The sequence below is a fragment of the Polypterus senegalus genome, chromosome 12 (genome assembly GCF_016835505.1).
Source record: "Polypterus senegalus isolate Bchr_013 chromosome 12, ASM1683550v1, whole genome shotgun sequence".
Taxonomy (NCBI): Eukaryota; Metazoa; Chordata; class Cladistia; order Polypteriformes; family Polypteridae; genus Polypterus; species Polypterus senegalus.
In genome coordinates this window covers 86,979,512-86,994,003 of record NC_053165.1, presented here as the reverse complement: position 1 = coordinate 86,994,003, position 14,492 = coordinate 86,979,512, and the positions used below count along the sequence as shown (strand labels likewise).

Below are 14,492 nucleotides of genomic sequence, written 5' to 3'. Positions count from 1 at the left end.
GGAGGGTCAGACCATGAAATGGTAGCCTAAAATACCGACTCGGTGTCTACCTGAAACATCTTACATTCTGTGACATTGCCGTTCATTTTCAGCCCTGGAGAGCCGCAGTCACTCAATTTTTTTTTTGTTATTCCAATGTAATTTCTTAATTAGAGCCCACTTATAGCTGCCGAAGCAATTTCAGTGCTTCATTTCAATTGACGCACCCAACAGTTGTTTGGCCTTAAGGGCTGCTGAGTGTCTCAGTGTACAAAGGTATTGGGCGCCCCATAGAGGAAGCTCTCAGCTGGCATTTGGCTTGTTAACCTCCTTAGCATTAGGTGAACCGCCAAAAAAGCAAACCAAAGACGTTAAGAAAAATATGTTATTGCATGTAACACAAGGCAGCTTATCCTGAAAGTGTCTCCGGGAAGGGGTGCTGTATAAATGGCTGACCCTGCGCTCCAACCTCCAAAGGCCATGCGGAAAGGCAGTTTCCCTTCAGGGATTAACAAAGTATATCAAATCAAGTAAAAATAAAAAACGTAAATAACAAAACGGCAACATAAATGCAGCCGGTAAGGTCTGTCAGGTGTCCACTGCTGTGCTGATGCAGATTTTGTACACGTCCTTCGAAAACAGCTGCCGACGCTCAGCTCGATGTTATAATCGCGACAGTATATGTTGCGTTTCTTGGTACACTTTTCTTTTTCTTTTGCTTGTGTGTGAGAAGGTAGAATGACGGTGCCCGATCTGTGCGTCTCTCGTGTTATTGTAATCTACCATAGTGCAAGGCCATCGACAGTTTCTGCATTGCGAACAGCGATTGGGGGCTAACATCTTTCTAGTCCTTCCATTTAATCACAAATTATTTTGCCTTTCTTGCCATGCAGCTACTTACACCACACTGAAGCTTCACGCCACATCACCAGGCATATCCCGGTGCTTCTGTTGTACGGCGGCGTACACATCAATTTCACTATCCGTGTCAAAATCTGATGACCGATTTACATTGTCATTACCATCCCCTGATTCAATTAATAGTTCAGTTTGTTGTAAAACAGGCCTTACAGCTTCGCGTTTACATACCATTATGATTTTTGGTTGAAGGCTCCGCCCCACTCATAAATATTGATGGGTTACTATAGAGAGGCAGAACGTGTAGAAATATTGATGGCTTATTCTAGTTTGACTATGAAGTCATTTGTCATAGAAGTTCAACTTGATTTTACGCAATGTTATTTTCTTAAAATAAAATTAATTAAACGAATAAATACATAAATATTCATGACTCTGTTTGCAGCATGATGTTACTTTATCCACTAGATGGCAACAGAATGCCACCACTAACTCTGTGTGTCAGATCATAGTATCCTAACCTGACAGACACTCGGGCTTAACCATTTTTACATAGAATTCCGGGTCTGAGATACACTCAGGGGTTAACGCTTAGGGAATGACTGCCAACTGCCAGTTTACTCAGATTTTTGAGAAAATACATTTTTTTAGTGAGTTTTGCGAAATAACAAAAGCATGAAACATATTAAAAAAACAAATTTACCTACATAATTTACCTATTGTTACACTTTTTATGAACACACTGAATTAGATGGCTTATGCTAATTCAGAGTTTTTTTTCTTCTTTATTTTTCTACTATTAATCTTTTATATTTTGTGTTGATTTATTTATTTTTTTTACAACTTCTTGCCTCCTCCAATCTTACACCAGTTAATCAGAAACATCGAATTTTGTTGCAGAAGCGCACTTACCAATTTCTTTCACCACTTCAACGAAGTTTAATTTAAAACCAGCTTCATATTTTCTTCTTCTTCTTCTTCTTCTTCTTTAGATAGATAGATAGATAGATAGATAGATAGATAGATAGATAGATAGATAGATAGATAGATAGATAGATAGATAGACAGATACTTTGTTAATCCCAATGGGAAATTCACATACTCCAGCAGCAGCATACTGATAATAACAATATTAAATTAAAGAGTGATAAGAATGCATGTATAACAGACAATAACTTTAACTTTAACTGTTAATGTTTACCCCCCGGGTGGAACTGAAGTGTTGCATAGTGTGGGGTCTCCTCAGTCTGTCTCTGAAGCTGCTCCTCTGTCTGGAGATGATCCTGTTCAGTGGATGCAGTGGATTCTCCATGATTGACAGGAGTCTGCTCAGCGCCCGTCGCTCTGCCACGGATGTCAAACTGTCCAGCTCCGTGCCTACAATAGAGCCTGCCTTCCTCACCAGTCTGTCCAGGTGTGAGGCGTCCCTCTTCTGTATGCTGCCTCCCCAGCACACCACCGCATAGAAGAGGGCGCCACAACCGTCTGGTAGAACATCTGCAGCATCTTATTGCAGATGTTGAAGGATGCCAGTCTTCGAACGCTCCATCGTAGATAAGGGATGCTCTTACAATAAAGGTGTGTGATACCAAAAAACACAAATCAGTGCCAACATCGCTTTGGAGTAGTTCAGGTATTATGGTGTGGTCAGGTAGGCACAATACATAAAAACAAAAGGCCGTGTGCTCTGTGGTTACTCTCTCAGGTAGATGTTAGCATATCATAATCTCTTGGACCAATGGCGTGAGTTTTCCGCAGTGAGTTGTCGGACTTATACGACCGACATTATAAAATACAGGATATTATATGGTAAAATCAAGCCCCGGCTTATCCGCGAGTATATACGGTATAAAAAAACGATATTTTCGATACATTTAGTTGACCTTTGTAAATGAAATGGAGAGTCAGGTTAAACCAGTGTCCTCACTGGAATGGAAACCGTCTCTTGGCTGAATGAACACCTACATGCAATCATTCATAATAAAATAAAATGAATAAAAGCCATTTTGCTTTTCCTATTTTTAATAAATTCCGATGTATCATTAGGATTTGTTGCCCACTCCTTTTAAAGGCTGTTACGTTTCCTTCACTGCCAGCAGCCAGGACACTTTAACACCCATTAAAGTAGCAGGTGTTCCCCTACATTCTGGATCTTTGATTATTCTTACTGCCATAAAATTAAGAAAATCTCTGAGGTGCACTAATGCGTCTTCTGAACTGGATTACGCTGCCTTAAAAACCATTGAATCTATAAAAATAACAGCAGCTTGCTTTCATTATACAATTCATATTTGGAACATGCATATCATTTCTACAATCAATTCATTAAAGGATGCAGTGATGCCAATGTGAGCAGTAAAACTCGAATCATGGGAGGCGTTACGACTGTAGGTGCACCGCTCAAACTGCATATGTTCACTGAATTTCAAAGCAAAAAGACCTAACATTACCTTTGCAGGTGTTATAATACACATTCATTTTTTTTTTATTGTTATTCCTATTGTTTAATTTGCATAATTGGGGAGACGACGCATTCATTATGTCACCAAGAAAGTGACGATATAAGTTTTACGCGGGCCCAGACCAAGATCCCTCAGTTGGATAAATAACAGATAAAAACCTTTATTACAAATACACCAGATTTCAATAAAACACCATGATTTGTAATTTTTTTTTTCTTTATTAATTTATTATAATTTATTTTTTAGAATATCATTGGATGTCCCTGGACGACTACAGATATTACGCCCCCAGTTTGATGACGCTGGCCGCTATGAGTGTACTGCGACAAACGACCAAGGGACCGATTCGGAAAGTTCACTTCTTTTGTTTGCAGGTAATAACTTCTTTGAGCCCGAATATCTTTTGTTTTTTCGAGTTGAGTTTTTAGAATGTTGAGCTGTCGTTAATTTTTCTGCAACCTCGAGCACGTTTGGATGAGAGCTGATCGTTTCCATTGGTGATGGATAGTCCTAACGGTACCATAAGATGGGGCCGTGTTTTCCGCCTCCTTGAAGAGCCGTCAAGAAATTCCTAACCCTTACCACACACAATAATTCAGCATCACCCTTTTGACTCTCAAACTCCAGCTGGCCTGAGCACCACCAGGGAATGAGGCCCCCCGATGGTGCGGTGGGCTATAACTGTGCAGTATTTACTTAGCGAGGCACCAGGGAGTGCTTAAAGATAAAGTATTTTAATAACAGCTTCATGTGCCAATGATAAAGAAAATGGTGCGTGTTTTAAAAAGCAATGTGCTTTAGTCAGATGTGTAGCATTTAATATTACAAATTATATGTAATTGACATCAGCTTTATTACAATAGTATAATAAATAATACTTATGCAAAATGACTTGAGAGAATTTCTTATTAACTAATGCCCCATTTAATGATGTGTTGTTTTCCTCTAGGAGGCAATAGCTCCCTGGTTGGAATAAGTTCTTTTTAATTACGGCATTTTAAGTAACCTGAACCTAAATAGATTAATTAAGTGATTCGGTGGTAAGAAATCACATAGGAGAAAATAACTTAGCTTTCTTTAATGACAATTTACGCGGCATTACAGACAAGGAAGACAATGGCGAGACAATTACTGAAGTGGGAGTTCAACGTATACAGTCTGCCATTTTCGTCGCTACGCTGGAGGGGTTTTCACAATCGGACGACGATGTCCGTCGGCTTCAAAGGTGTGCCGGGCAATGTTTCAAGGCTCTTTCTCCATGTGCAGGCCCTTACTTAGGTAAATTATGCCATCCCAAACAAGGCAAAGCGAGAATTCAATTTCATGCGCACAGAAAGTGGCCATTTTCTGAGTTGTCCCTTTCTGTCTTCTAATGCTTGCCTAGCAGTTCTAAATGATGAGCCCCTGTGTGCTAAATCTGGCCTGTACATGTGAGTGGATTTGAAAAATATTTTTTGTACAGAGCCCAGTGACATTAAACGTATATTCTTATTACAGGTGTTATTTCTATTTTTATTATGTCTTTAAACACAGAGCCACCCAGTATCAAGTCCTCCAAGAAAAATTCAACTGTCTGGGCGGGTCACAGCTGGATGGCCATTGTTGGTGACACAGTTGTGGCGAGTTCCGGATCAAATATAACACTGGACTGTCCCGTAACAGGTTAGTAAAGAACGACATTTCATTGGCCGAAGTCATTTTCGAGATTTGATGATTGGTAATTTTCACAAATTGTGAATTCTGGCCACCTATACATCTCGTCAGAAGTTTTGAAACTCAGGGATTCCGATTCCGAAAAAGAAATTTCTGGTTTTAATGCTTTGTTCTGAAACTTCCAATTTCTTAGCATTTTATTGTGACGCCATTTTGAATTTCTTTGGGTACTGCCATGTTGTGAATTCTGTCGTCAAGATGCAGATCTTGGTTGCTGGGGTCACAACTTTGAGGGGTTGGCTGGTGAGTAGTTAAAAAATTTGTCTCGATAGCCGTTTTGTATCCGAGTTTGCGAATAACAAACCTGTCTTCTTTTATGACTGTGTCATCATCTGTTTACCCCTTACACTTGTCAAGTTCGTTATTGGATTGGTCTACTCCCGCACCCTAAATAATAACGCACACATACATAGATAGACACACTCAGACCCTAACCACAACAGTGCCCTACAAATGACACACACACAGTTGGCTAACTTTTAGCACTTTAAACCACACAAGTGCTATAAGAATAACACAACTTGTCACTCTCTCAGCACATCAAGAGACTTACTTATTATCAGCATGAACAACATACGATGTTTTAAATATATCTCAGACTTACTTTTGGTAAATATTACTTTGATCTCCAAGAAAATATTAAAACATACAAAGATTTAGAATCCTTGCCTATAGGCCTTTTATCAGCCACAAATTCCTTATTTTACGTCCTGTTCCCTACTATTGGGTAGAGCTTTCACCCTCAGCCTTAATAAACCTTGCAGCACTGAGGTAATGGCAAACCTCTGGCCGCAACAGGTGCTCAGAGAAATCTACCTTATTATTTCAATCACTCCAGACTTAAAGACAAAGAATACAAAAATGAAAAAAAGTTACTATTTATTAAAGAACAATAATAAGGAATAGAAAATAAGATTGATAGTAAAGTCTGGATAAAATAGTCTTAAAAAAAAGCTTACTGAAAGGAATCGGTGATGTCAAGGACGAATGTCCCAGGGTGGCATTTGATTTAGCAATCGATGTTCATGAAAATACTGTTGACTGACGATTGGATGAAAACTGGTCACACGTGTCTTTGTTTTCTTTTCTGACGTTGCTCTTCCATCGTCGCTGTTTCTCTTTTTCTGTCATTGCTTTCAAAAAAAGCATATTTTTTATAAAGTTTATGGTTTCACAACACATGATCACTGCATGCACCTGATTGACTGGCTGTCAATATGATGGATGAATTTTGCTCGAACTCTTTAACCTATCTTTTCCCAGATAATAAAGTTTTTTGATATTGCCTAAAAAATAGCAATACCTGTCTTTCCCAGGCTGTAAACCAAATTTTTGTCCCAGATGTACATCCACAAAGTAATCAATAGCTTTAAGGTATCGGCTCAATCTTCCTTTCGCAGGCTGTAATACCAATTTAGCATTATGCTGTGAATAACCATTATAAAAGTGAGGTGTAAGGGAAAAGGATATGCCTTTTTCATTATAATGCCTATACAAGTATCCTACATCTGAATTCATCTTGTTGGGATTGAGTAAAATGTAATAATAAAAATATAGAGAATAATTTGTAGAACGGGCGGCACGGTGGCGCAGTGGGTAATGCTGCTGCCTCGTAGTTAGGAGACCCGGGTTTGCTTCCCGGGTCCTCCCTGCATGGAGTTTGCATGTTCTCCCCGTGTCTGCTTGGGTTTCCTCCCACAGTCCAAAGACATGCAGGTTAGGTGCATTGACGTTTCTAAATTGTCCCGTGTGTGTGCTTGGTGTGTGTGTGCGCGCCCTGTGGTGAACTGGTGCCCTGCTCGGGGTTTGTTTCCTGACTTGCGCCCTGTGTTGGCTGGGATTGGCTCCAGAAGACCCCTGTGACCCTGTAGTTAGGATATAGTGGGATGGATAATTTGTAGATTTTCTACACCATAACAACGGCTTTCAACGCTTTGATTTTTGATTTCCTGGATCTCGAATCTTTTGTTTTTTTGTCCCAAAATTCTTCAGTTTTGTTCTCATTCTGGATTTGTGGATACATCTACAAATAATAAATATGCAGGATAAAGGAGCAAACCAACCGAAAGTCCATAAGATGCTACCAAAATTGACAGCAACCATTTGAAAACACACTCGGCAAGCTCAATGGAAAGCTCGATACTAAAATGTCATGCACAGGATGACTTCTGGTACCTTTAAAGATGTTAACAAAGGACACTAGTGACAGTGTGAAAGTAATTCTTTCCAGTTCATTGATTTGCTTAGCTCACAGTGCCAAGAAGTTTGTTTCTGAAGATGTTTCATTAATGACTTTTTCGTTTTAAACAATGTTATCAGATGTGACCCTACCCCTAACCCTAAGCCTAAGCCTAACCCTTTCACTTGTCGTGTCATTTGTATTTCTCTGTACACCGGTTTGGAGCACAGAAGAACCAGAGACTTTCCAGAGAAAAACAGTGTGATGTGCAGGGACACAAGCAAAGCACAAAGTCACAGCTTCAAGGAAAGAAGTTTTTATTCGATCAAAATACGTTGTATAGGTTTTTATCACCTGGTCCATCAGTCACAATTCTATTCCTTTCCTTTCCTTTCCCCTCTCCCCTGAACAAGCCTTGTTGTCCTCCTTCCGACTCTGATTACTTAGATTTCTGCTTTTCAACACAAACTCTCGAGTACTTTTGATGCAACAGGTTTGCCACCTGGAAGCACTTCCAGGTCCGGTGGGACTTCTCCAAAACAGGGGAACCTGTTTCATCTAGTGGCATCTGAGAGCCCCAACAGGGCTGCCCAGCAAAACTACAACTCCCATGTAGCCCTGCAGGAGTCCTAACTGGGGCCATACCAGAGGAACACTGCCCCCTGGTATACTGGGGGAATGCAAAGCCTCAGGGGGCAGTCACTCTCTGTCCTTACCTTATAATGGTTTCCTGATACGAGAAAGGTACCACTAAACCAACCCGGTCAGGATGCCCCTCTATCCATGTTCTTCTTTTATCAAGGCCCCCTTGTCAGAGAAGTATGTAAGAGTGGTACAGGATATGTATGAGGGAAGTGTAACAGCGGTGAAGTCTGCGGTAGGAGTGATGAAGGCTTTCAACGTGGAGGTGGGATTACATCAGGGATCAGCTCTGAGCCTTTTCTTATTTGCAATGGTGACAGGTTGTTAGATTAGGCAAGAGTCCCCGTGGACTATGATGTTTGCTGATGACATTGTGATCTGAATCGAGAGTAGGGAGCAGGTTGAGGAGACCATGGAGAGGTGGAGATATGCTCTAGAGAGGAGAGGAATCAAGGTCTATAGGACCACCAAGACAGAATACATGTGTGTGAATTAGAAGGGAGATCAGGGGAATGGAGAGGGTGCAAGGAGTAGAGTTGGTGAAGGTGGGTGAGTTTAAATACTTGGGATCAACAGTACAGAGTAACGGGGATTGTGGAAGAGAAGTGAAGAAGAGAGTGCAGGCAGGGTGGAATGGGTGGAGAAGAGTGTCAGGAGTGATTTGTGACAGACGGGTATCAGCAAAAGTGAAAGGGAAGGTCTACAGGACGGTAGTGAGACCAGCTGTGTTATATGGGCAGGAGATGGTGGCACAGGAGACAGAGCTGGAGGTGGCAGAGTTAAAGATGCTAAGATTTACATTGGGTGTGACGAGGATGAACAAGATTAGAAATGAGGACATTGGAGGGTCAGCTCAGGTTGGGAGACAAAGCCAGAGAGGCAAGATTGTGTTGATTTGGACATGAGCAGAGGAGAGATGCTGGGTATATTGAAAGAAGAGTGCTAAGGATAGAACTGCCAGGGAAGAGGAAAAGAGGAAGGCCTAAGAGAAGGTTTATGGATGTGGTGAGAGAAGACATGCAGGTGATCGGTGTAACAGAGCAAGACGACGAGGACAGGAAGATATGGAAGAAGATGATCTGCTGTGACAACCCCTAACAGGAATAGCTGAGAGATGAGGAAAAAGAAGAAGAAGGTGGGCTAAGGTTAACATGAAAGTACCGAATTCCATGACCAATATGAGTAGGGGAACAGCAAGTAAACGGAGAAGAAACAAGAGCCGTGTTTCAAAAAAATTTGCAGTTTAACCACCGGCAACTTAATTATTCCATATTTGTTGCCTTTCATCTTAAGTAGTATTTTTGTAGACTACCAGTGAGCCAGTTGGGAACCTGCCAGACACATGGCTGCCAAATGCTGCCAGTTCGTTATTTTATATAACCCGCTAAGACATTTTCAAACCTTTTTTCTGTAACTCTCTTTTTTTATAGACTTATATGGGTATTTGAACAAAATTCAGCTTCTTGTCCAGCAGGATGAGAGAGACATTTTTATAACAGATGATTCTATAGCTTGCCCATTAGGATAATGAGATTCTGTGTTTCACCTCGTAGAACTTAGTCCTGGACAGGCTTCCGGATACGATTCCTGTGGCTTTCTGTTCTAGGAAGAACTATTTTCAGAGTAATATACAATAAGTATGCAGATAGTTAAAGAATATGTATTTATAAAAAGGATTCTGAAAGTTTTCAGACTTTTTCCACGTGTTGTTGTGTTGTGTTAAAAGCATTCAAATTCATTTTCCACCCTCATCAGGCAGCACTCAATTCACCAGTATAACAAAGCGGACACAGGATTTTCAAAATGGTTGCAAATCTATTAAAAATAAAAACCTGAAATATCACATTGACCATTTATTCAGTACTTAGTTGATAAGCTACTTTGGTAGCCTGAAATCTTCTTGGGACTGAACGCCACAAACGTCACACCACTAGACTTTGGAGATTTTTGACCATTCATCTCTGTAGATCCTCTCAGCTTCTCTCAGATTGGATGGAGATTGTTGGTGGACAGACATTTTCAGGTTTCTCCAGACATGTTCAGTTTGGCTTTGCCACACAAGAACATTCCCAGTGTTGTCCCTAAGCCACTCTTGTGTTGTCTTTATGCGTAGAGTCATTGTCCAGCTAGAAGGTGAACTATCTGCCCCGTCTGAGGTCTAGAGTTCTCTGACACAGGTTTTCGTTAAGGATATTCCTGTACTTTCCTCCATTCACCTTTCCTCTCGTACCATCCCTAAAGCATGATGCTGCCACCACCGTGCTACATCTTTGGAATGGTACTACACAAGTGGCTGGTTTTCTCCAGACATGACTCTAATCTTGGTTTAATCAAACCAGAGAATCTTGTTTCTCACAGTCTGAGAGTCCTTTTGGTGCCTTTTGTCCAACTACAATTGGGCTTCAGTGTCTCCTATACTGAGAAGAGGCTTCTGTCTGGCCAATCTGCCATAAAGCCCAGAGCTAGAAGTGTTTCAGTAGTCGTTATCCTTCTGGATCTTTTTCCCATCTCCACACGGGTTCATTGGAGTTCAGCCAGTTTGATAATCAGGTTCTTGGTCACTTCTTTTACTGTGGCCCTTCTCCCATGATTGTTCAGTTTGACCAGCTCTAGGAAGTGTCATGTTTGATCCAAACTTCTTCCATTGAAGAAGTATGGAGGCAACTATGCTCTTGGGAACCATCAATGTTGCCGGAATTTATGTTGTAGCCTTCTTCAGATCTGCGCCTCAACACAATCCTGTCTCTGAGCTCTGCAGGCAGTTCCTTCAACATCATGGCTTGGTTTTTGCTCCACTGTGGGACCTTCTACAGACTGATATGTGCCTGAGTCGCTCCAGTGTTGAAGCCCACCATTTCTGACACCCAGTCGCCACTGAGCCTCACAAACTGTGGTCTGTTGGTCAGGTAGTCCATGATCCAGGAGAGAGTGGGGACATCAAGTTTCAAAGATTTCTGCAGGAACTGAAGACAAAGCATTTTGTTTTGTTATAGATAGATAGATAGATAGATAGATAGATAGATAGATAGATAGATAGATAGATAGATAGATAGATAGATAGATAGATAGATACTTTATTAATCCCAAGGGGAAATTCACAGGGGACTTTGCCCCCTGCTCACTTCGTTCACCCACTCCCTAAATACCCACATCACCCCTACCACCCCAGGCACACGTTGTGAAGAGGGGGGCTGAACACACCCCAAGGACACGTGGTCATTCCTCCCAAACCCCCTCTTAAACGGTCATACAGTGGGAAACAAATGCCGTTTTTTTTTTTTACCTCCTCTTTGCTCAATCAGCTGCTGGTTTGCTGCTGCAGCTGCCGTGCCATGTGATCTTCATCTCGCATGGCGCACTTCTGTCATATCACCTATGTCCATTGTGGCAGTAGGGGGCGCTAGTGCTCCCTTGAACCCTCAGGTATGACTCCAGACACCAGGTAAAAGTCCAAGACTTTTTATTTTTTCCCACAGTGCACCAAGCACCTTCCACACTACTCATACAAACAATCACTGATTCCAACACAATAAACTACTCCTCCTCGCCCGGACACTTTGCTCCTCTCCCACCCAGCACAGCTCAGTGTCTGGACTGAGCCACAGTCCTTTTATAGCCCCTGACCCGGAGGTGTTCCTGTCCCAGCAGTCCACAGTTCCTTATTCCTTCCGGGTCAGGGCAAACAGTCCTTTTCTTCACCCCGGGAGCACGTCGTTCCTTCCCGTCACGTGACCGTGACGTACCCCCGGGCCATAAGGCACAAAAGAGCCCATAAGCCCCCCCCCCCACAGCGACTCCTGGTGGCCCCCAAGGTATCCAGCAGGGCTGTGTATAAATACTACAAAGTCCATGAGGCCCTGCTGGACCTCGGGGCACTATCCTGCTGTCGGGAGGGCTCCTCCTGGCGGCCTGGGGGTGAGGACCGGCATGAGAAGCCGGCAGTCCTCCACACCATATATTCGATCTCTTTTCGCTTTTACCTTTTCGTCAATATCACATTGAATCGAGGATGCAATTTTCAAAGTGAAAAAAATCAAAAGATTAGGATACTGGCACAAAAAAAAACCTTTTTCATAAGCTTCCAAGATTTCCTCGGAAAATATTCTTCCTATTTTGATAGGGTGACCTTCAGCCCCGATGGTAAATTTGATGTTATCCCAAAAAATGTTAACGCAGCCGTAGAAATTTCTAGATTAGTGGAAGAAATGTCATCATGGAAATTCCTTTTCATGTAAAAGTGTGTATTCTTTCGACCTTTAAAGTTGGGCTCAAGATAGATGTTTAACTACAGATATCGAATATCTTTACTAGAGGCCGCAATGTAAATCCTACGAGGCTTTAAGGGGAGCTCATTACAAACCGAGAAATGAGGATCATTTTAACCTTTTATTTATTTTACTTTGTTGAATTGAAAGTGATAAATGGATGGCGATTTATTAACAGTAAACCGGTGGCGTCTAAATGATAGAATCCGTGGCGTGGAATTGAAAGCCGACATTGTGAAACTGCCGGTTTCACATGGCCGGAGTGCTGTGATCATAATAACTGTAAAATGAGGGGGTTTTAGGTGCTGCGCTGCTGAAAAATATTCATTATGACGGATGGACAGTATAAGGCATTTTATTTCCAGCTAATGCTTAGTGCCAGTGTGAAATTAGTACCAGATGCAAAAAAAAGCAAATGGTATTAAGCGATTGAACCGTAAACAGGCCAGGCGTCTAATTTGTGTGTCAGCGCGGCTCTCCTTAAGCATCTTGACAGTTTTTGACCTGAGAATTTGTGTTGGCTGACGGGGTTGGAGTAGGGTGGGGGTTTGGAGTGGGGGGGATTTTTTTTTTTTCTCAGAACATTTAGGTAGTCTCAAATGAGCCAGAAGAGAATCGGCAATGACAGGCTAATTTAATAATAAAAAAAAAAAAGAAATGCCGGCTTGGACGTTTTCCTCTAAATCATTTTCATCCTTTAAACGTCTTGCGGCTCTCTTATACCATCCAGTCGGTATGCAGGATGGGTGGGAGATCAGCAGGTGGGACTGAAGTGGAACCGTTCGAATTGAGGGGTGTAATCCGAAGGAAGGTGTTACGTCGAAATCGGTGCCTGAAGTGGGGAGGCTTCGTCCGACAAATCCGAGGATGGTGGGATCCACATTTCGTTTTATTACAGCAAACGGTGTAGTCCGCGCCACGCAAGAAGAAAGATGAGCAGCTTGCTCCAAAAAAATGAAAGGAGCACTTGGAAAACACATCAGATCTCAATGGGGGAAATCCTGCTGGCTATCTCTACTGCTCTGGACTGGTATGGTGATGTGTGAGGAACGAAAGGATGGCAGCCACATCACTTGATGGAAATGAAAATGACCAACCTACAGAGGGCTGAACTCAAAGACACCCCGAAAATCAAAGGGAAAAAATGATCAGGCAGGCGAGTACATTTGGCTGAAGTGTCATTGCAGCAACTCCAAATGGTACTCAGCGGTTTGTATGATAGCCTGACAACGTCCTAATGAGATGACAGATGGCGTCCTGGGGGATTTCCTCCCAGATCTGGACCACTCAGCTCCTGGACAGTCTGAGGCGTCAGATGGACCCAAACATAATGTCCCACCCAGAGGAGTTAACTTGGATTAGATAGATAGATAGATACAGTAGATAGATAGATAGATAGATAGATAGATAGATAGATAGATAGATAGATAGATAGATAGATAGATAGATAGATAGATAGATAGATACTTTATTAATCCCAAGGGGAAATTCACAATTGATTGAAATCAGGCGAGTGAGCATTAGGGGGTGGCCAGTCAATGGTGTCAATTCCTTCATCCTCTTGCCACATGAGGAGGCCGGGTATTGTTGTGCGCCAGGAGGAGCCACTGCACCAGCATAGGGTCTGACAATGGGGCCAAGGATTTCATCCCGATACCTAATGGCAGTCAAGGTGCTGTTGTCTAGTCTCTAGAGAGGTCTGTGTGTCCCTCCATGGATATGCCTCCCCAGATATACCATCACTGACCCACCACCAAAGCGATCATGGTGAACGATGTCGCAGGCAGCATAATATTCTCCACGGCTTCTCCAGACCCTTTCACATCTGTCACATGTGCTCAAGGTGAACCTGCTCTTATCTGTGAACAGCACAGGGTGCCAGTGGTGGACCTGCCAATTCTGGTATTCTATAACAAATGCCAATCGAGCTCCACAGTGCTCACTAGAGGACATCAGGACCTCAGGCCACCCTCATGAAGTCTGTTTCTGATTGTTTGGTCAGAGACATTCACACCAGTGGCTTGCCTGCCTGCCTGCTGAAGGTCATTTTGTAGGCTCTGGCAGTGCTCATCCTGTTCCTCCTTGCCCAAAGGAGCAGATACCGGTGGGCCCTGCTGATGGGTTAAGGACCTTCTACGAGAGGCCATGTCCAGCTCTCCTAGAGGAACTGCCTGTCTCCTGGAATCTCCTCCATGCCCTTGAGGCTGTGCTGGGAGTTGCAGCAAACTTTCTGGCAATGGCACGTATTGATATGCCTGCCATCCTGGAGAAGTTGGACTACCTGTGCCAGCTCTATAGGACAAAGGTATGGCCTCATGCTACCAGTAGTGACACTGACCGTAGCCAAATGCAAAATGAGTGACAAAACAGATGAGGAGGGAGAAATGTCAGTGG

The 14,492-nt window shown here is 42.5% G+C and overlaps 1 protein-coding gene across 1 annotated transcript in view; it reads left to right on the top strand.

Moving 5' to 3' along the window:
• The window catches only part of adamtsl3 (ADAMTS-like 3), a 486,079-nt gene that overhangs the window by 432,367 nt on the left and 39,220 nt on the right, over window positions 1–14,492 (top strand). The window contains exons 22-23 of the mRNA XM_039772774.1: window positions 3,546–3,673; window positions 4,833–4,961. Coding sequence (XP_039628708.1) covers window positions 3,546–3,673; window positions 4,833–4,961 — 257 coding nt within the window. The remainder of the gene's footprint in view (window positions 1–3,545; window positions 3,674–4,832; window positions 4,962–14,492) is intronic.